Raw genomic sequence first — 20,504 nt, forward strand, 5'->3', positions numbered from 1 at the left:
GTTGTGCAGGGATGCCAAACGAACTGTATTTTACTTCACACTTGTTCAGTCGTTACCGTAAACATGGCGGCGATGGATGTTGAACCTCCGAAAGTGAGTTTTAAATTGATATTTTTGTGTTCGCTTACCGAATAACTTGTTATTGTTACACTTTTAAATATAATCCTCCTTATGTTTGTGTCGAAAAAGTGTAGTGAACGGTTAAGATACGACGTATGAGATGAATTCTTTGGGCGTTGCTCCATTTCCTTTCCTCAACAGAAAACTGCTTTTAATTGTGTGTCAGTCAGTTAGCGTTCAACTTTTAGAACTGGAGCAAAATGGTAAACAGCGTAACCGTACGCATGCAGGAATGCAAACAGTATACATCCTATGCGCGTAATTCGTACGTTTGAACTACATTTAGTGTTACAACAGCAGTGTGTGTCGGTGAAATTTGGGTAATTAGGATTTGTTTTTTTTAGATGGAGCAGAACCTGCGTACGCTCAAGCTGTCGGGGCACGTCGGATTCGACAGCCTGCCGGACCAGCTGGTGAACAAGAGTGTGCAGAACGGGTTCGTCTTCAATATCCTGTGCATAGGTGAGTGGTGATTCACCTCTTACTAATCACCCACGTACTGTAACATCCATGGCTTATCTGTTTCGAAACCGTGACCTCCTTGCCTTGTATGGCACCTTGGTAATGTGGGTGCAGCTGCACAAATGCATATTACATTTGGTTTCATCTATGTACTAATAACCGATTGTGGTGCTTGCTGTGTCAAGCCCTACGGTCGGTGTCGCGTCACTAGTTGGCGCGGGTGGAGCTGTCAGAGGATCGTCCGCCATTACCGCGTCGTGCTGTAAATTGTACCAAGCTACGCTCTGTTTTCTAAGTGTTATGTATTAAAACCTGTATTTGATGATGTCTGGTGTTTTCCCCTTTAACAGGTCAGAAGTGAGATCCGTGAACTACACGTGCGATATATTGTAATTGGCGTAAAAGCCGTATTTGCCTACTCATTATTGTTCACGAAAGTAACGCCGGTTCTTGTGAATTACTATACTTCTGGCGCCATTCATCATTGAATACTGAAAACAGATAATCGGTAAAGCCTTGGTAAGGCATATTTTCGAGAAGAAAAGGTTAAGTAAGTTACTGATGATCCAGTACGTGATTGAAGGCCATGTCGTTATACGACTTGGATACAATACAAAAAGGTGGTAGAATTACAGAGTACGGTAAGCTTTATCATGTAGTTTCAATTGTTGGAATGATGTTTAAGTCACGTAAGTTATAATTTTATATATGTTGTGACAAGTTCAAGAACTGAATGTTACTGTATGAGATCTTGAATATCATTAAGCAATCAAGGACAACTTGTGAAAGGTTATGTTATACACTTGTTAAAGAAGAGTTTTTACCTATTGCGCATAAGCAGCATTCTTAATTCTTACCTTTATTGACATGGACAGATGTCATTAATAATTTTATTGCCATTGACTCTTAGTCTACTCTTCATAATATTCAAAGAACAGTAATAATAATATTGGACTATGATGCCAACTATGGCAGCTAGATGACTACAATAACATCATAGTCAGGCACCATAATAATTGCCCTGAATCCTAATCATATAAAATCCATTCATCGGTAACAAGCTCAGAAAATTCTGTAGTTGTGTTGGAAATGCTTATGATATTTTATCAGCTAAGGTTTCTGATTTATTATTGAGCTTTATTAAAACACTGTCTAAATCTAATGGTTTTTACCAATATTACTGGATTCTATAATTTAACTTCAAAAAGTATTGCTTATTAATTACCCCATAAGTTACCATTATGAGAGTTCGGTGATTTAATATTGAGTACTTACCTATTATTGTCACTAAAAATATTTTAAGCACTGAATGGTTGTAAGTAATTAGTTGAGAACTACCTGTGTGGTGTGTGAATATTACTCCTTGGATGTTATTATTGCAATTAATAATATAATGGAATCTTAAATACCTATTTATGCATTACCGGCATTGCTGTCATGGGATATTGAACAGCATGTTTCTCTTTTCACAAAATTGAGAGTGTTGTGTGAAGTGTGGCATTATTAATTATGGAAGCATGTTGGTAATAAATGTAATTTCAGGAAAAGTTGTTGCTTCAATTGTATGTTCACAGAATAAACATGTTATCCTGAGTTTATAATTTACCAGAGAGATGAACAAGATGGATGGGTGTCTGCCAATCTGCACACCCATAATAGAAGCCTAGTTCCTGCATTTTGCAGGAATCATTTTGATTGCACAAATATGTGTAATATTGTTCTGTGTAAATGGAGGTACATAAAATATAGTAAGCGGGACAAAATTGAACATGGTAAGGTCAAATTATATCATATGAGGTTTCACTTTTATGTGATTGATATTCACATATGTAATTTGAAGTAATAAATAGTAGTTCATGGTTAAAATAATGTCAATTTATTACTGATCAAATATAAAACTCACATACAAATTATTATATGAGCCTCTTGGACTTCCCAAGAGATATGAGTGGACATGGACACTGAATAACTAAAATAGAGCTAATGTGTCAATGTTTTAGAAATAAAATAGAACAGGCTAGCATGACCACCAAGGGCCTGTGATGTACAAGTAGAAGGATTGAGGTGATATGTATTGTATTGTTAACAAGATCATGTCACTCATGTCATTGATTTATTATACTGTTTTGCTAGAATGTGGCATACGGATATAAAAGAGTGTGTGAGTTGACTTATCCTCACTTTTGTCATCTTTGAGTCAGGTACCAACTGTTAATGTTGACAGTGCTATATCAGGCAGTAATATGAATGAATAAAATAGACAGGGAACATGATTATGTTATGATTTTTGCAGAACATCTAAACCTTAATTGTTGGTCATATGATGTTGTGATGGAAAATTAATATTTCCTTTTAATTTTCGAAATAAATATATTGAATTGAATTGAATTAATATGAGAGCAAAGTCTTGATTAGTGATGAAAATTATTGGGTTATCTATAATCACATTGCCCCAGGGTAGATGATACATCTAAGTTCAGCTTCAAGCGTTCATGAGAGAATCAAGTTAATGAGTGAAGGAAAATAATGTTACTTATTTAATTTTGACAAATTATATTTGTATCTAATTTATGTGAAATGTTATACTTTGTTAGAATTCAAAATAGCTTCACATTGCTCCAGCTGCATGATGGGAGTTGTCACCAAACTGTATGGTGCAAGGAATTATTGGCAGTGAAGTAAATATTTGATGAGAAGCAACTGAAGGTAAAATGTTAATGGTTGCCAAGTCTGATGATACAGCATCAAAGACTGACACAAGTTGAGAATTTTTAACTAAAGTTCTTTGTTTGAATAATTTGAAGTATAAAATTGTCAATGTCATGGGACAAGTGCAACGAATGTACTACTAACTGGTAAAAAGATAAATACACAATAAAATATTGATGTATCAATTTGCATAGAACAATTACATGTCTTGAAATGGAAGTGATTTTAATAGAACAATTGATATCTTGGTATAGCTAAACCATGTTGGAATACATAGTCAACACTGTGAGCATGTACATGTTAAAAAAAAAGATATCAATATTCTTGATAGAGTATCTGAATTTGAGTACCTATCTCATGGTCGTTCATCGGGTTGCATAGGTATCAATCTGTTCGAAGCTGTCATCATTATTACCCCTATAAAATGCTTCATAGATGAGCACAGGTCTCTCTCCTCGAAATTCATATATATAATTAATTCTAAAGAGACAGATAAATTACATTTGTAAAAAAAAATAGTAAGGGTTGAACCTTACCTAAATTCGTGCGACTAATCTAAACATAGAATGTTATGGCGAACACAGTTATTGCCTAAGAATTGTGGTTACAGAATATACTGGCAGGAGTCTGCTCGCCTATGCGGCGATGCGAGTCTGCACGCCTGAGCGGCGGTGCAAGTCTGCTCGCCTATGCGGCGGTGCGAGTCTGCTCGCCTACGAGGCGGTGCCAGTCTGCTCGCCTATGCGGCGATGCGAGTCTGTACGCCTGCGAGGCGGTGCAAGTCTGCTCGCCTATGCGGCGGTGCGAGTCTGCTCGCCTACGAGGCGGTGTGAGTCTGCTCGCCTACGAGGCGGTGTGAATCTGCACGCCTGCGAGGCGGTGCAAGTCTGCTCGCCTACGAGGCGGTGCAAGTCTGCTCGCCTACGAGGCGGTGTGAGTCTGCTCGCCTGCGAGGCAGTGTGAGTCTGCACGTACCACGAGCCCGTGAGGATAAACGCTTAGCGAGCCTAGACGTATCAGCTTAGCGAGCCATGATACAAATGATTAACAAACCTGTGAGGAGTGTCAGCTTAGCGAGCTATGACACCAATGCTTAGCGAGCTATGATACGAATGATTAACAAACCTGTGAGGAGTGTCAGCTTAGCGAGCTATGACACCAATGCTTAGCGAGCCTGTAAGACGTATCAGCTTAGCGAGCCATGATACGAATGATTAACAAACCTGTGAGGAGTGTCAGCTTAGCGAGCTATGACACCAATGCTTAGCGAGCCTGTAAGACGTATCAGCTTAGCGAGCCATGATACGAATGATTAACAAACCTGTGAGGAGTGTCAGCTTAGCGAGCTATGACACCAATGCTTAGCGAGCCTGTAAGATGTATCAGCTTAGCGAGCTATGATACGAATGATTAACAAACCTGTGAGGAGTGTCAGCTTAGCGAGCTATGACACCAATGCTTAACGAGCTATGATACGAATGTTTCTTAGTGAGCCCAATAAATAAAATTATCTTAGAGCCCATGTTAAGTATCAGCTTAAAGAGCTATGATACCAATGCCTAAAGAGCCCCATAAATATAATATAATTTAAAGAGATATGAGGTATCAGCTTAAAGAGCTTATGATACAAATGCTTAAAGAGCCCCATATATTTAAATTAGCTTAAAGAGCTATTATACCAATGCTTAAAGAGCTCCCATAAATATAATTAAAGAGATGTGAGGTATCAGCTTAAAGAGCTTATGATACAAATGCTTAAAGAGCCCCATATTATTTAAATTAGCTTAAAGAGCCCCATATATAAATTAGCTTAAAGAGCCCCATGTGTAATTTAGCTCAAAGAGCCCATATATTAATTAGCTTAAAAAGCCCCATATATAATTTAGCTTATAGAGCCTATATGAGGTATCAGCTTAAAGAGCTTATGATACTAATGCTTTGGGAGCCTATGTGACGTATCAGCTTAAAGAGCTTATGATACAAATTCTTAAAGAGCCCGTGATCTTAATAACCTTAAAGAGATTGTTGTACAAAACTTAAGCTATAGCAGCTTAAAGAGCACAAGTTCTTTTGCTGGTTGTTTTTGTTTTAATTATGTTTCTTGATGAAATAATAATAGTTGTCTACATGAAGCTTACTCTAAAAGCAGAGTATTATCTACATGATGTTTTCCTTAAGACAGCCGCCATTAGTCTAATGTCGTGATGTTATCCTTTAGACTTTGATATTTGATTTAATAGGAAGTTGTTTTAAATGTCTATGATCCTTCCTTAAAAATTGTTGGCTGTGAGTGCGATATTCGCCTACATGATGTTTTCCTTTTAGGCCAAACACTTGACAGTGGATAATATCGCATCAGTTGAAAAAAATACCACACTAGTATTTAAAGGGCCAACAGTAATAAAATCGTAACTCTGATGTGGCCTCAACATTAGGAGATTACTTTCTAAGTGAGAGATGCCAATTGGTATCGTTTTCGTTTGTCTTAGAAGCTATCGGATATGCTGAGCTCCAATCGGCTGCGACACAAGTCTGATGGAACGACTTGGAAGGCGCAGAAGGTGCAGGAGTCCTGTGGTGCTGCTGCTGGTCTTCGTGGGCGAAGAATTCTCATCAGGGAGGCCGAGCTAATAACCGATTGTGGTGCTTGCTGTGTCAAGCCCTACGGTCGGTGTCGCGTCACTAGTTGGCGCGGGTGGAGCTGTCAGAGGATCGTCCGCCATTACCGCGTCGTGCTGTAAATTGTACCAAGCTACGCTCTGTTTTCTAAGTGTTATGTATTAAAACCTGTATTTGATGATGTCTGGTGTTTTCCCCTTTAACAGTACCTATCCTATTGGCATATATTTCAAGTTGGTTTTGATAAGAGCAGCATTGCGTTAGGATGATAAACAAATATAATTATAATGTTTACCATTGTGATTTTAACAAATGTTTATAGGCGGCGGAATGCATTTTAGATTGAGGTCAAGGAACTTTCCAGTTTTAATAACTTCCTGCCTGTTGAAAACCTATTATTTTGGCTTGTTTTAGCATTAGTGTTAGAAAATAGAATTTATATGCTGCGTCTAACATGTAATGTATACCATCTTTAACTGCTGTATCCCTGGTTCTTGAGTAAGATACTCTTATTTCAATTCCACCTTAGCCTCGAGCCTTATAATTTATTTATTTGAACAAGTTAAAAGTTAAACAATATACCTAACTGTATTAATTATCAAGGCACTGCTTACTACAAAACAAAAACATGTACACAAGTCATTGATGACCTACTCCTCAACTCCCTGTTAGTTATAGTCCATCTCCCCATCTTGATAGAGGTATTCTTTGGCACTCATGTTATGAATATTGTGGGGCAACTTGTATAACTAAGGATCTTTAACCACTTTTAGGTGAGACTGGGTTGGGCAAGTCTACACTCATGGACTCACTGTTCAACACCAACTTTGAGTCGGTTCCGAGCCCACACAACCTGCCGACAGTGAAGCTTAAGGCTCATACATATGAGCTGCAGGAGAGCAATGTTCGTCTCAAGGTGGGTAAATTTTACTTGTGACTTCACTTGAAATAGAATCAGACAAAGCTAAGGTATAATAATTTTGTTAGTCCCACAGGGTACAGGAATTTCATGACACTTAAAATAATAGTAGGAGGAGGTAGGGCATAGCGAATGATATTCCGCTTTGTGTGGTAGGGCACAGCACAGCGGATATCGTCTCGCTCGAATCTAGAGCAGAGTCCAACTGGGGTAGTACCTCCGCCTTACAGAAGACCGCAGCCAAATAGCACTAGACCCTACTCATAGTGTTGTGTTCCTGCTGGTGAGTAAGGCTGCCAGAGCTCAACGAGGGTGAGGTGTGCTGATGACGGGAGGACTTACGGAACTAACTTGTTCCGTCTATTGTCCTTTGAGTCGTCGGCAACCCGAATCCTTCTTGGAACTTGTACACTCCTTTTTGCTATGTACTTAACACAGCAAAAGGGAGTGTACAAGTTTCTAATGGGGTGGCAACGCGCATGTGACACTGTTTGAGTTGCAGGCGTCCATAGGTTACGGTGACCGCTTTACATCAGGCGGACCGTATACTTGTTTGCCACCGACGTAGTATAAAATAAAAAAATAAAAAAAAATAATAATATTTGCAACTATGGCTATCAAAAACACTACCAACTTAATATTGATATGACTAAAGAGTTATTTTTATTTATTGAACATAGTGTAAGCTTACAGTTTCAACCAATGGTCATTAAAAAAAACACTGAAAAGATTATAGTTCTACTGAAGTTTGTTGACAAATGGATAGCCATGAAATGCTGAAATCTAACAACAACAACAAACAAAACAAACAACCAAACAAGTATAAATTGTGAGTTTTTGCTTTTCAGTGTCCAAAATATTCCTGTTTCAAAAATATTAGTTGGTTCTCCTTTGACCCTGCAATTAAAATCACTCACAAACTTAATCTTATTGCAGCTGACAATCTGCGACACAGTGGGCTACGGAGACCAGGTGAACAAGGAAGACAGCTTCAAAGCTGTCGTGGACCACCTGGACGCCCAGTTCGAGGCCTACCTCCAAGAGGAGCTGAAGATCAAGCGCTCCTTGCCAGTGTACCATGATTCCCGTCTGCATGTGTGCCTGTACTTCATCTGTCCCACTGGTGAGTCCTTGTAGCTTCATCATCATCATCATATTAGCCCTTTATTGCCCACTGCTGAGCATAGGTGTCTCTTCTAGTATGCCACTTGTCAAGCTAGTTTCATCCAGTTGTTAACTTGTAATTGTGATCCACAATTTTCTGGATGCTGTCTACCTAACTAGCCGATGGATGCTAAGTGCTTCTTACCTGTAAGCGACCACCATCCCGTTAACATTTTAGTCCATCTGTCATTGTCATTTGTCCTTGTAGCTAATAGACTGCTAAGTGGTAAGCAATAGCCCCATGCACTATGCTTTTTCTGTCACTTTTCACTCATATAGTGCTGTTTGGGGAACCATAGCACAACACACAAGATAATTGGCAATGGCAATACATCTTTATATTACTTTGGTAACAGTACAATATTATGATACCAGACATATGGTAAGCCTGATGAAGCGCTTCTAAAATGGCCATACTTAATTATGATTTATGTGTAAAATAAATTAAGCTCAATATTCTTGAAGAGACGTAAGTAGGTATCTACACCAGCAGGCCTAGCACATGATGGCCGCGGGAGTATGTCGCCGCGAGATAGACTACCTGTCCTTATGTCATTATACAATTAGACAAAGACGTGTCATCTATCTCGCGGCGACATACTCCCGGGGCCATCATGTACTGGATCATTTCATTTGGTATATTATGACAATGCTTCGTGTAGGCGCTTTTGCTTACTCTCATCATTTATCTCTATGTCCATCATATATCTTACTGACTGAAGTAACATGTGATGTGGGTAGTTATTGTTAAGAAAATACTAGTTTATAAAACAGTCTGTCTGATGACTTTTAATTTTATTTCAATGATTATGTTCTGTCACAAAAGTTTTGACCGATAAAATGTTAAAGGATAGCCGTGATTTGAAATTGTATTTATAGGTAATATATGAATAACTGTATTGACCATAAATCTGCCGTCCCTTTGTTGCCCACAATACATCAATCCCTTGACACCATCCTGCCTAGTTCCTCGTCACGTATCGTATGACTTTCTCCATCCCACTTTCCCACTAAAACATTTACGTGTCCTTGACACTGGCTCATGTTACTTGCCATATTTATTCAGCGTGCGTGCCTCCGAGCTCCGACAATAACATATCGCCTAACGGGACTCCGACATTTCAAATCCTGTACTTAGCTTGGTAAAAATAGGAAAAATTAAAAAAAGGCAACGTCGTAGTGTCGTCCTGTTACCTCATACGTACTGATTTGAGACGGGTGACTATACAATGGTTGCCACATTTTAATTTATAGATACTCTTTTTTTATCAAACTGTATACCTAATATGGACTCTACCTAATATACCTAATATATTGTTATTTTTATAAGGACTTTCAATCTTGATACAAAGACGAGCTTATAAACAAATATGCTTAAAATCTTCCTCGCGTTGCCCTTTTTCCGTTCCGCTCGACGCTCCGCGGTCCGCTTGGCCACTAATTCCAGGAATAGGCGTAGTAGTTTTTAGGGAAGCGTCTGTCAACTGAAATTCCAATCCAAAGCCATATTCTTTCCAAGGTCGTATTAGGATCAGTCCGGTTTTCTTATAAAAACATCGCGAGGAAGAAGGAAGGAATTTAGGTACAGTCAGCAGCAGAAGTTCCGTAGCAGGCAAGGTGTTCAAAATGAACTTGACACGATCTTATTTTTAAGGCAATAAGAGCGTGTTAGGTTCATTGTGAACACCTTGCCCGCTACGGAACTTCTGCTGCTGACTGTACATAAGTTCCAAACAATTAAAATACGTGGACAATACAAAAAAAATCTCAATAGCGGATGCAGTGATGACCAATGAAAACGTGTCATATTCTAGGAACACATAATGTGACACGATTTTAATACTCGTGTGTGTACGCACTTGCCTTTGCCTTTGTAGCGAAGATAATGGCGTGCTTGGACGGTAAACAACGCATACACACTCGATAAATATATCGCTGCATGTATTAACATTCCACGCATAGTAGCTTAGCGTACCTTTTTTGTAGAAAACTACAAATTAGTGGGGAGACAGATAGTAATGCTTTTGAATTACTTTTTTGCAGTTAACAAGTAAATATATAGGATAAAAGTTTATACCTTTGAAAGTAAAAAGAGAGCAGTTGTTACTTTTAGGGCCTCTCACTAGGCGTCGGCGTCGGGCCAACTGTAAGGCCTGGGGGCCGATTTTTGAGTCTCACTGTCACTAAAATACCGGTTGAAAACGGTGAATTGCCTATTATTTTCAGTGACAATTTTCTGAATTCGAACGCCGTGAGACTCAAAAATCGGCCCCCTGGCCTTTTTTCGTACAGTTGGCCCGACGCCGCCGCTCGCGTGAGGCCTAGTGAGAGGAGGCCCTTATGGATTTAGCTTGTATAATGCACTGTGGATCCTGTGGGATATTTCACAAGTGACATTGACACTTGACGCTGACAATTTTGTGCCTAATTCTGGGTTGATAAGTAACATTGTTTCTCAGCATCAATATTTATTTGGTTGAACAGTCGATGAACGGTCTAATGTTATTGGTCGTGTGACTCGTGTGACAATCAAATTATTGTCACTGTTGTCACAGATTATTAGGTTACTAACCTAACAGATCCTTCATTAGCCCGCAAAACGACAAACGCCTACGCTTTATTTAACTAATACTAATAAGTTACTTCGTAAAACTCAGAAGAATAGTGGGTACGTGCCATGTGACTACACAGGCGGGCGCGTGGCGCCTCTTGGCACTTGTTATCTCGAGGCAACTCCTAGCGGGTAGTAGACATGCGCGAAACAGTGCTTCAAAATGTAATGCCATATCACATCACTTTTCCGAGAAAGTAACATCTCACTGAGATGTCACATCATACATCACTCGAAACGTTACCCGACCTTGAACAGCGCGCGAGATGGCACCATCACAGTCATCACAGATATCAACAAGGCTACGCATCTCATATCAGCGCGTAGTTCCATTACATGTAGCTTTTTGTGACCGCTACGTGAATTATGTATATTTTATAAAATTTGCAAATGGTTACTTATACCATTGAGTAATTATCTCAAAGACTTATACTTACTGGATCATACGATACCACTACCACACATGTACGTAATGTACATCTAGATAAATTATTAGCCGCGAAAGTCAACTAAACATTTCACAACAATAATAATAATATGTTTTGTTTTCGGCGCGCCCAATTTCACAGACAAAATTACTCTGTTTACCCGCATCCACAAAATGATTATAAGAAATGATAATAATAAAATAAGCTCTATGGGGAAGCAATACAGTTTTAAATCTTTTGGACTGTTATAAAATCATATTCGCAAGCGAAATTTGCAACTACGTAAACGCGACCGCGTTCGGCTGAGTGGCGCGTTCCGAACTCTTCCGGAAATAGCCGAAAGCATCGTATGATATTTTGATGGTTAGAACGAGAGCGACCGAGCGCTTAGTGCGGCGCGTGTGAGCGCGAGAGCGGGATAAGAAGTAAGAAAGTAATAAGTGTAATAAGTGATGCTTTCAAACATCTCAGTTGTTACACCATTACAGTTTTCACATGGGGCAGTAAACATTACGCGCACTGTTTTAGTACTTTTAGTAGTTCCCGACATTTGCGTTCGGGTGATACGTAATGCTAGAGGTGATGATGGATTTCTCGGAGTGATACGTAATGCCATATTACGTGTTCAAGTGATATCACATTTGTGATATTACTCGCATTACTTACACATGTCTAGCGGGTAGGTACTTAACGCGCGACCGTGAGCGAGTGACGCGGTCCTGCTATTGTGGGCCACTCATCTATCTATTTACGAATCAATAATAAATCACTGGAACTTTAATTCAAAGAAAGTATTAATAACATTCACATTACTGACATACTGGAATTTCAATTCAAAGAAAATATTAATAACATACACATTTTATGTAGAATAAAGTTTAGTTCATCTACCTAGTTTGAAAGTAGAAAGGCAGTAGATGTTGAAAACTTAGTCCCTATGCCAAATCTTGTGATTACTTGCCAACCTAATCCCAAGATCCCATGAGGAGGAAGATGATGATTCGCATCATTCTTTGGTGAAATATTTATTACCAGCAATTTGGTGAGTAATATTTCCTTATGTCATTAATACAATTAGACAAAGACGTGTCATCTATCTCGCGGCGACATACTCCCGCGCACATGGTCCTACTGTCCTTTTTATTCACACGAGAGCGTCTATCTTCTGTTCAATTCTATCGCCGGTCGCTCACTCACTCGCTTATGGTCGGGCCAGTGCCTTAGGTTGTATGTTTCGGTCTAACCAACTAGGGATGCATGCAACAGCGTTGAAATATCGGGAGCTCGACAAAAATCAAAAAGGTAATCACGGTCTATATCCCGGTCAATCTAAGTCTAAGGCACTGGTCCCACCGCGAGCTAGTCTCGCGAGCTATCGGCGATCAAAAGATGAGCACTCCCGTATGGAAAAAGACGTCACGGCGATATTGATAGCTCACGCTGGTCGAGTAACTAAACATCGCCGTGTCTACATTTACACGGGAGTGATTATCTTTTGTTCGTTTTTATAGCCGATAGATCATAGTTAACTAGCTCGCGGTGGGACCAGTGCCTAAGGGCCATTTGCACCAACGAAAATGGTGGGTTAACCCTCCCTTATGAGAATAACCGTGAATCATTGACTCAAACTCAAATATTTGACTTTACTTTCAGGGCACGGTCTGAAGTCCATCGACCTGGTGTGCATGAAGAAACTGGACACCAAGGTGAACATCATCCCCATCATCGCCAAGGCCGACACCATTTCCAAGACCGAGCTGCAGAAGTTCAAGGTAATTGGATCATTATTACCAATTTATCCTTTTTTTAATTAAATATATTATTATATGTCATTTCAAAATCTGTCTAATTTTTCTATACCACGTGGCTCGCCCGATGGTAAGCAGTCACCGTAGCCCATGGACGCTTGCAACTCCAGAGGTGTCAGTTGCGCATTACCACCGACCCTTTACAGTGTTACAGTAAAAGATAAAATATACATTGAAAAATGTGTACGCTCCGTTTTTTGAAAAATTTTATCCTGCCATCTGTGTTCTGCCTTTGCTCCAGCCCCCAGCTGATGATGTGTCCATTTGGTAGCTAATATATGACCGACCAACCAGGGTACAATTTGTACATATGACTGATATGACAATGATTGTATATCGTACAGGTGTCACTTTTATACAATGGAAGTCTTGTTCAATTTTTGTGAATCAAACCGTACGTGAAAGATTATTTTCATATTCCATAACATCCATTCCTTAAAGTCACATTGAGCCCCTCGTGAAACCTATGACCATGACGAAATAAATACGAATGTTTTACCTACCTGCTGTAGTGTTACCTCGCAGGTAATTGCTAGGAGTAGGGAAACGTAAAATTAATTTCTTCCTTCCGCATATTTATGTAAAATTTAGTTTTCGTCAGTAATAACTTTATTAATATGTGATGTTCTCAAATAAACGGTACCGTGTAAGGATCCTCTGATTGCTTAATTTGTAAAACATACACGCAAATTTCGATCTAGTTGTAAACACACTGTGGTACCTTTTTCTGGAGAATATCACATATTATTATTGACCTCCGTTTATTTTGTTAGTTAAAAACGACGCAAAATTAAATATCCATATGACATCGTCATCTCTTCACGTCTATAATATGTGACAATCCATAAGAAAAGGGCCCTTATGGCGGTTTCTAGTTACGGAGATATCGACGTTTTTGTAAAATCGTTCGAAATTATCGATTTTTGAATTTATGCAAAATAGTAAAATATACGAATAGACGTGCAATTGTAGCTTGGTTTCAGTAGTGTACGTTAAGTATTTCTATATTAAAATTCAGCTCAAAGTTTAGTAGAAAAGGGCCCTTATGCCAGAGCGCGTTCGAAAATATGAAAACTGTTGTTAAAAAATGTTGTAATTACTTACAACTTTTGTTTATAAGTTAGTTTATGTTATATAGGTACGATTCAATGAAGTAAGGACAAAATTCGGCAATTCGTACCTGCTGAGTCGCAAGATATACTTTGCCCTGCACCTTCTATAGTGGCATCTCAAGATCCACTTAGAAGTTTAGAAGACGATGTGGAACAGCCATTTCAAACGGAACCCGAACCGATTCCTAGTACTTCTACTGCAGAAGTACTAGTATCAAATAGAAGTAATAAAAAATCTACCGAACCCGGATCGACTCCTAGTACTTCTGCTGAAGAAGTACTAGTGCCTACAAAACGTAAAAAGCCGACATGTGGCTACTGTGGCGAACACGGCCACAGGAACCAAATACGCAATGGTGTGTATTTCTGTAAGAAACGAAAGGAGGAAAAAAATTAGACAAACAGTTAAGTTAAAGGTGTCTTTTAATAGGATAAAATTGATTTGTCTCTCTAGATTATTAGATAATTATTCTTACCGTAAACTGCTGCAACATTGCCTCGTGGCTTCAACTTAAGGAAACAAACACTTTATTTATAAATGCAATTAGGCACAGTTGATGCCACGTGGCAATGTTGCAGCAGTTGACGGTACGTAGTTTATGAATGGTCCCTTATTGGTGACATTATCGGTGGTAAGATGTGTTTTCTTCCGATATACTAAGGTCTTAAATAATTAAAAAACAAATATTAAGAATTACAAATCGATCTGGTAGGTACTGTGTGAATTAATAATTATAATAAACGTTTTATGAGAATTACTGATTAATGATCAAGATTTTAAGTTTACTTCATATAACATTTTTCTTTGGTATTCTGTTATAATACAAGATAAGTAACTAAAATAATAAAATACATTAGCAATGAGTAATTTTTATCTGTGATGGTCATAAGGGCCCTTTTCCCAAATGTATGGGAGTCAATAATTTGTGATTTTTATGTAACTTTAAAAATTTATAAATAAAAAAATAAGACATGCAGAATAATTCTGACACTTTAGTTATAAATGTGTAGACTGATTAAATATAATTTAGAAGTCTCTATACGAAAATTATTATTATTATAGGAGCAGATGTTAAATATTCTAATTGTGATATTCTGATTAAAATATACATATTTAATGAACCATGGGATTTTATTTCTATCCTTAAATGTAAGTTGAAACATATATAACTATGTACTATAGTTCAGATAGCAACATATTAGAAGAAAAGCCAAAAAAATATGTTTTCCTAATTTTTTCTTATAAGCGACTTGCCCTAATCAAAGCTCGATTTTTCATGATCTGGAAGTCGATGAAACACAATCACAACTGATTCTCAAAGAAATGTACCTTGAGATACACAATCAATCGTCATCTATGTAACTTCCAATGGGAACACCCTTAAAGAGAGTTTCAAACTTCTTTTCACGTTTTCTCAAAAGTGCAATACTTAGCATGTGTATGCTTGATGATTTTTTTAAAAAAAAGTACGTGGCCTAGGGCCATGATTTTTTTTGTATTAGATAGCTTATTTAATGCAGATTTAGGATCTGTGCCTAACTCAATACCTGCCATAAGGGCCTTTCTGTGATGGATTGTCACATATATTTACCTAGCCGTTTTTCTACTAGCAAATAATAAAATAAAATTGAGAAATATGTCATTTCGTTTTCTAGTCAAAGATAATGCAAGAGCTCCAAGCGAACGGTGTGGAGATCTACGCATTCCCCACGGACGACGAATCCGTCGCCGAGGTCAACGGGTCAATGAACTCCCACATCCCCTTCGCTGTGGTGGGTTCTACAGACATGGTCAAGATTGGCAACAAGACGGTCAGAGCGCGGCAGTACCCTTGGGGCACTGTGCAAGGTAATTATATATATATTATATCTAATCTACTCGTTAAACCGTCGGTGAATCTGTGGCTGTAGTGGACGGGTCAATGAACTCTCACATCCCCTTCGCTGTGGTCGGCTCTACAGATATGGTCAAACTTGGCAACAAGAACGTCAGAACAAGTGAGTATCCTCGGAAGCCGTACTAGGTGATTATTATCGATATATGTATAATTAAAATTATCTTTTTAACATTTCAGTGGAAAATGAGTCGCACTGTGACTTTGTGAAGCTTCGCGAGATGTTGATTCGCACCAACATGGAAGACATGCGTGAGAAGACTCATGCGCGCCACTACGAGCTCTATCGCCGCCGGCGTCTGCAACAAATGGGGTTCAGTGATGTGGATGCTGACAACAAGCCGGTATGTAGCCCCCTATTGTTTATGGTGCCTTGGTACATTGTACACCCAATTTGTGGGTGGAAAAGAGTGCAAAACTAAATTTTTCTTTGGGAAATCAAGTATTTGCGTCTCCATTTTATACCCACGACTGAAGCGAACTATAATTTTGATTTGTCTTTCGCGTCAAAAGTCAAACAAACTTGACTAGCCTCTGTTTCTCTTTGCATTGCGTTACCCACACGACACCCGAGGACCTATCGCGAACCACTATCGACATGTTGCCTCACTGACACGTACGAATGTACAAGTGCGGCAGAAACGAGGCATTCCAATATGGCCTGCCATACACATGTCAATATCTTAAGAAATCGATATAAAGCTTGAACAACTGGCATGCAAGCCACGTACAAAATACTTGATGCCAGTTTATTTGCCAGTGATTTTGTACGCGACTGGCATGCCATTGTGTAAGCTACAGGCCTATCTCATCCTGCATTAGTATATGCGTTTATATCAATTTCTTAAGATATTTGTGAAGTAACCTTCGTTTCTTCCTTGCAGGTGTCGTTCCAGCAGACGTTCGAACAGAAGCGCAGCGCGCACCTGGCCGAGCTGCAGCAGAAGGAGGACGAGATGCGGCAGATGTTCGTGCAGCGCGTCAAGGAGAAGGAGGCTGAGCTTAAAGACGCCGAGCGGGAGGTATGTCGCACTTTCCTCACAGGTGCCGCTCCAGCAGACATCACACCTGGCCAGTTGCAGCAGGAAGACGAGATGCGGCAGATGTTCGTGCAGCGCGTCAAGGAGAAGGAGGCTGAGCTCAAAGACGCCGAGCGGGAGGTATGTCGCACTTTCCTCACAGGTGCCGCTCCAGCAGACATCACACCTGGCCAGTTGCAGCAGGAAGACGAGATGCGGCAGATGTTCGTGCAGCGCGTCAAGGAGAAGGAGGCTGAGCTTAAAGACGCCGAGCGGGAGGTAAACTTACAAAAAATACTCTTTCATGCTAAACGAAACGCATTTATCTTCTGCCCAATAATGTTTGGTTAACATTTTTGATCAAGGGCATAGTAGCGGTGCGAAAGCATCTTGTCCGCGATATAAACTGCCAAAGTTCTAATAGTACCAGTTAGAGTGGGACAGGTACTCAATCTCGCGGACGGAATACTGTATCGCCACTCCTGTGCTAGATCTACTGAATAGCAATAATGGAAAAAAAATTGGACAGTGACTTTTTTATACTATGTCAGTGGGAAACAAGCATACGGTCCGCCTGATGGAAAGCGGTCACCGTAACCTATGGACGCCTGCAACTCAAGGAGACTTCTCTAATACCAGTGTTTCGCATACTTTAGCAGCACTGCACCTGATAGTTGCCCATAAAACACTAATGTTTTGTTCATAAAATTTGGTCTGTATGCTTTAGCATAAATGTATTTTAGTGAATCAACTTTTGCTTGCCTGTTATTGGCATGGTCACGGTCCCCTGAGCCACGCCGGTTTTATGCAAAATTATGCTACTAAAATTATGCAAGCATGCATGTAGTCCATGTTGTAGGTGGCATTAAGGAAATGGCTTGTTAACACCAGAAAAATGCATGTTTGTATAGTTTAAGTAGCATAATTTTGCATAAAACCAGCGTGACTCAGGGGACCGTAACCATGGCAATAACAAGCAAGAAAAAGTTGATTCACCCATTTCTTTCATTCGACGTAAAATATTCAATTGTAGTTTTAATAATAAGTATAACAATTAAGGCGTTTTATTTATGATTCCAGCTGCACGCGAAGTTCGACAAGCTGAAGAAAGACCACACCGACGAAAAGAAGCGTCTAGAAGAGCTCCGCAAGAAGATCGAGGACGAAACCATCGAGTTCAACCGCCGCAAGCAGCAGACGTCCCAGTCGCACCACACGCTCACTCTCGGCAAGAGCAAGAAGAAGTAAACTCCTGCGATTTCATGACCTCCTGGTACCTCTGGCATGATAAGCGGCTTATAATCATCGGATGAATCTAGATTTGTACTGACTTTGAAGTGACGAAATGTGGTAGTATCATAGACATTGCATGTATAAGATGACAAATCTACACTTTGTTATTGCAAAGTTAGCTTGATCAACTCATTCCACTTGAAACCATTGAATTCAACCGCCGCAAGCAATAGACCGCCCAGCCGCACCAGACGCTTACTCGTACTCTTGACAAGAGCAACAAGAAGTAAACTTCATTTTAAGTCTACACCGCTTTAAATCAATTAATTTCTTACCAGGAACTTATTCTGCAAACTGAAAATGCCAAACGATTCCTAAAAACAGTTAGCCGTGTATGTAACTATATTACATAAATAATTATGTAACAAGAGGCAGATTTCCCTATGAGATTTTAATTGGTATTTTACTTAATCTAATGAAATAAACTGTCGAATAGATTTTTTTATTTAATAGATATGGTTTTCGCTTCTAGGTTTCTTAATCGAAAAAGAATTCTATTTGTAAAACTTACAACTAGGTAACGATTCTAGGTTGTTTAAGGCAACTTATCCTCCGCCGACGATTAGCAAGAAACTATTAGAGTTTGAATTAAATTTTATTCGGTGGATGTACTTTTTGTAAAAGAGTAGTCGATAACGCTTCGGCGGTGTGACAGTAGACTTAAAGCTTGCTTTACTTAACTAGTATTTGCTTTGTGATGTATTTTGTATTACCAAAACCGCTCACAGACAACCGGCCGTAACCTATTGTTGACCCTAGGCTTAATAATGAAATAGTTCGAGATATGTAGCAATGAGATAGACAGATGGACACACCATAAGGGTTCCTTTTTACCTTTTTGGTAGGGAAGCCTAAAATACGTAGAATAAGCGGCATTATTAAATTGAACCTCGGTATTTTACTTAAAACATAGATGCTGTGCTTTTGAATACTCTTTATCGAGATTTTCTGTTTCGGAAAACTTAAACTTACGACTTAGTTCTCAAAATCATGATTGCTACTGGTATATCGCTAAAAGGAGTCATGCATTTTGTATGAACAAATACATTTTTAATTATTAAATAAAGTTGTCCCAATGAGTTACAATAACAGATATATTTAGTTTTCTGAATAAAGTGCTTGGAGCACGTCTGAATAGGTTCGCTTTCCCTACCTTAAGTAATATGCTTGCTATAGTTGCTATGTTCATTAGATGCCGTACTAAAATAGCTTTTGTAAGACGCTCTAAACATATAACTTTCAAACACCTATTGCCGTATTAATTTAATTATTATTTAATAAGTTAATTTTAAGAAAATTGGCCAAATAGTAAATGTAACCAAGACTATCTGGTTATAAAATATCACTCGACTTACCAAATGTATTATGAATAGTTTATAAAAGGTTGTATTCTGTGCGTGAAGAAAGCGTTGACTAGACATTGGAACTCGAAATAAAACAGAAATATGAAGTGTAATTTCACTTGAATGAATGATTTGTCTAGTTAACGTATCCTGGTGAATCAACTTTTTTTTAGAAACTTAAATGCATCAAACACGTATTTAAATCTAAAATTGGTCCATAACGAGGAGCTGTAACGAGAGCACGATGTGGCAGACCGGGGTAACCATGCGGAGCAAACTTCATCTTAAAAAAAATACGTGCATGTCTCGATGTAAGTCTTCACTTTTTTGGGTTGTTGTCTAAGAGAAGAGGCGCAGTTTGTTAGAGAAATGCAGGTAATTTGTACTAACGTAAATGATCCATTATGGATGTAGGTTTTTACAATTAACATTTAAATGCCCTAAAATACGTATTGAGAGTATTTTTTCCCTGGGACAGCTAAGCGTTACCAAAAAGTTGATTCACCGATTCTAGTATGTATAAGGTCTCAAATTAAACATAAAGTTATGTTTAAATAGTTTATTACACAAAGTAGCCGCAGTTTTTGCTACCGATAGACATTCTTTTGCGTTCTGACATTCTCGGCTTCGTGTAGCCACTGTAGTAATAATAATCAGATTTATATCAATATTTAATTAATTTTAATGAATTTTATAATCGTTTTATGAATGCTCTCTACGTTTTGTACTTGGCAGTAAAAGCTAGTGTAGAAGAGGGCAGTATGTAATTTCCACGCATTTATTTGTTCATTCCTTTTATATATTTTTTATACTTATAATTAATATTTACCTGATTGAGGTATTTAATAAAATCTTAAAATTACCTTTTGTTTTATTTATCTAATATCATATTACCTGACATTTAGCAAAAATGTAGGAATATTTAGATAATGGACGGATTCTACTATGTCAAAAGATCGATTAAAGTTATCATTAAACTGTACCTTCTTTCAAGGTAGTTTG

The 20,504-nt window shown here is 38.7% G+C and overlaps 2 protein-coding genes across 4 annotated transcripts; both read left to right on the forward strand.

Annotated features, from left to right (window-relative positions):
- On the forward strand, positions 1-20,364 carry LOC125235829 (septin-2). Its single transcript, XM_048142425.1, has 9 exons — positions 1-93; positions 465-582; positions 6,684-6,826; positions 7,766-7,952; positions 12,686-12,804; positions 15,609-15,801; positions 16,028-16,191; positions 16,732-16,869; positions 17,947-20,364. Exons 1-9 carry the CDS (start codon positions 64-66, stop codon positions 18,112-18,114), a joined length of 1,260 nt encoding a protein of 419 aa, XP_047998382.1. The 5' UTR covers positions 1-63; the 3' UTR covers positions 18,115-20,364.
- On the forward strand, positions 3,295-6,091 carry LOC125235830. 3 transcript variants are annotated; one of them, XM_048142427.1, is made up of 2 exons: positions 3,295-4,250; positions 5,781-6,091. In XM_048142427.1, exons 1-2 carry the CDS (start codon positions 3,937-3,939, stop codon positions 5,797-5,799), a joined length of 333 nt encoding a protein of 110 aa, XP_047998384.1. In that variant the 5' UTR covers positions 3,295-3,936; the 3' UTR covers positions 5,800-6,091. The 3 variants fall into 3 exon arrangements, with proteins under 3 accessions (XP_047998384.1, XP_047998386.1, XP_047998383.1); XM_048142429.1 differs by having other exon boundaries at positions 5,784-6,091; XM_048142426.1 differs by having other exon boundaries at positions 3,295-4,120.
- Positions 20,365-20,504: the final 140 nt, after the last annotated feature.

This window comes from Leguminivora glycinivorella, chromosome 18 (genome assembly GCF_023078275.1).
Source record: "Leguminivora glycinivorella isolate SPB_JAAS2020 chromosome 18, LegGlyc_1.1, whole genome shotgun sequence".
NCBI lineage: Eukaryota > Metazoa > Arthropoda > Insecta > Lepidoptera > Tortricidae > Leguminivora > Leguminivora glycinivorella.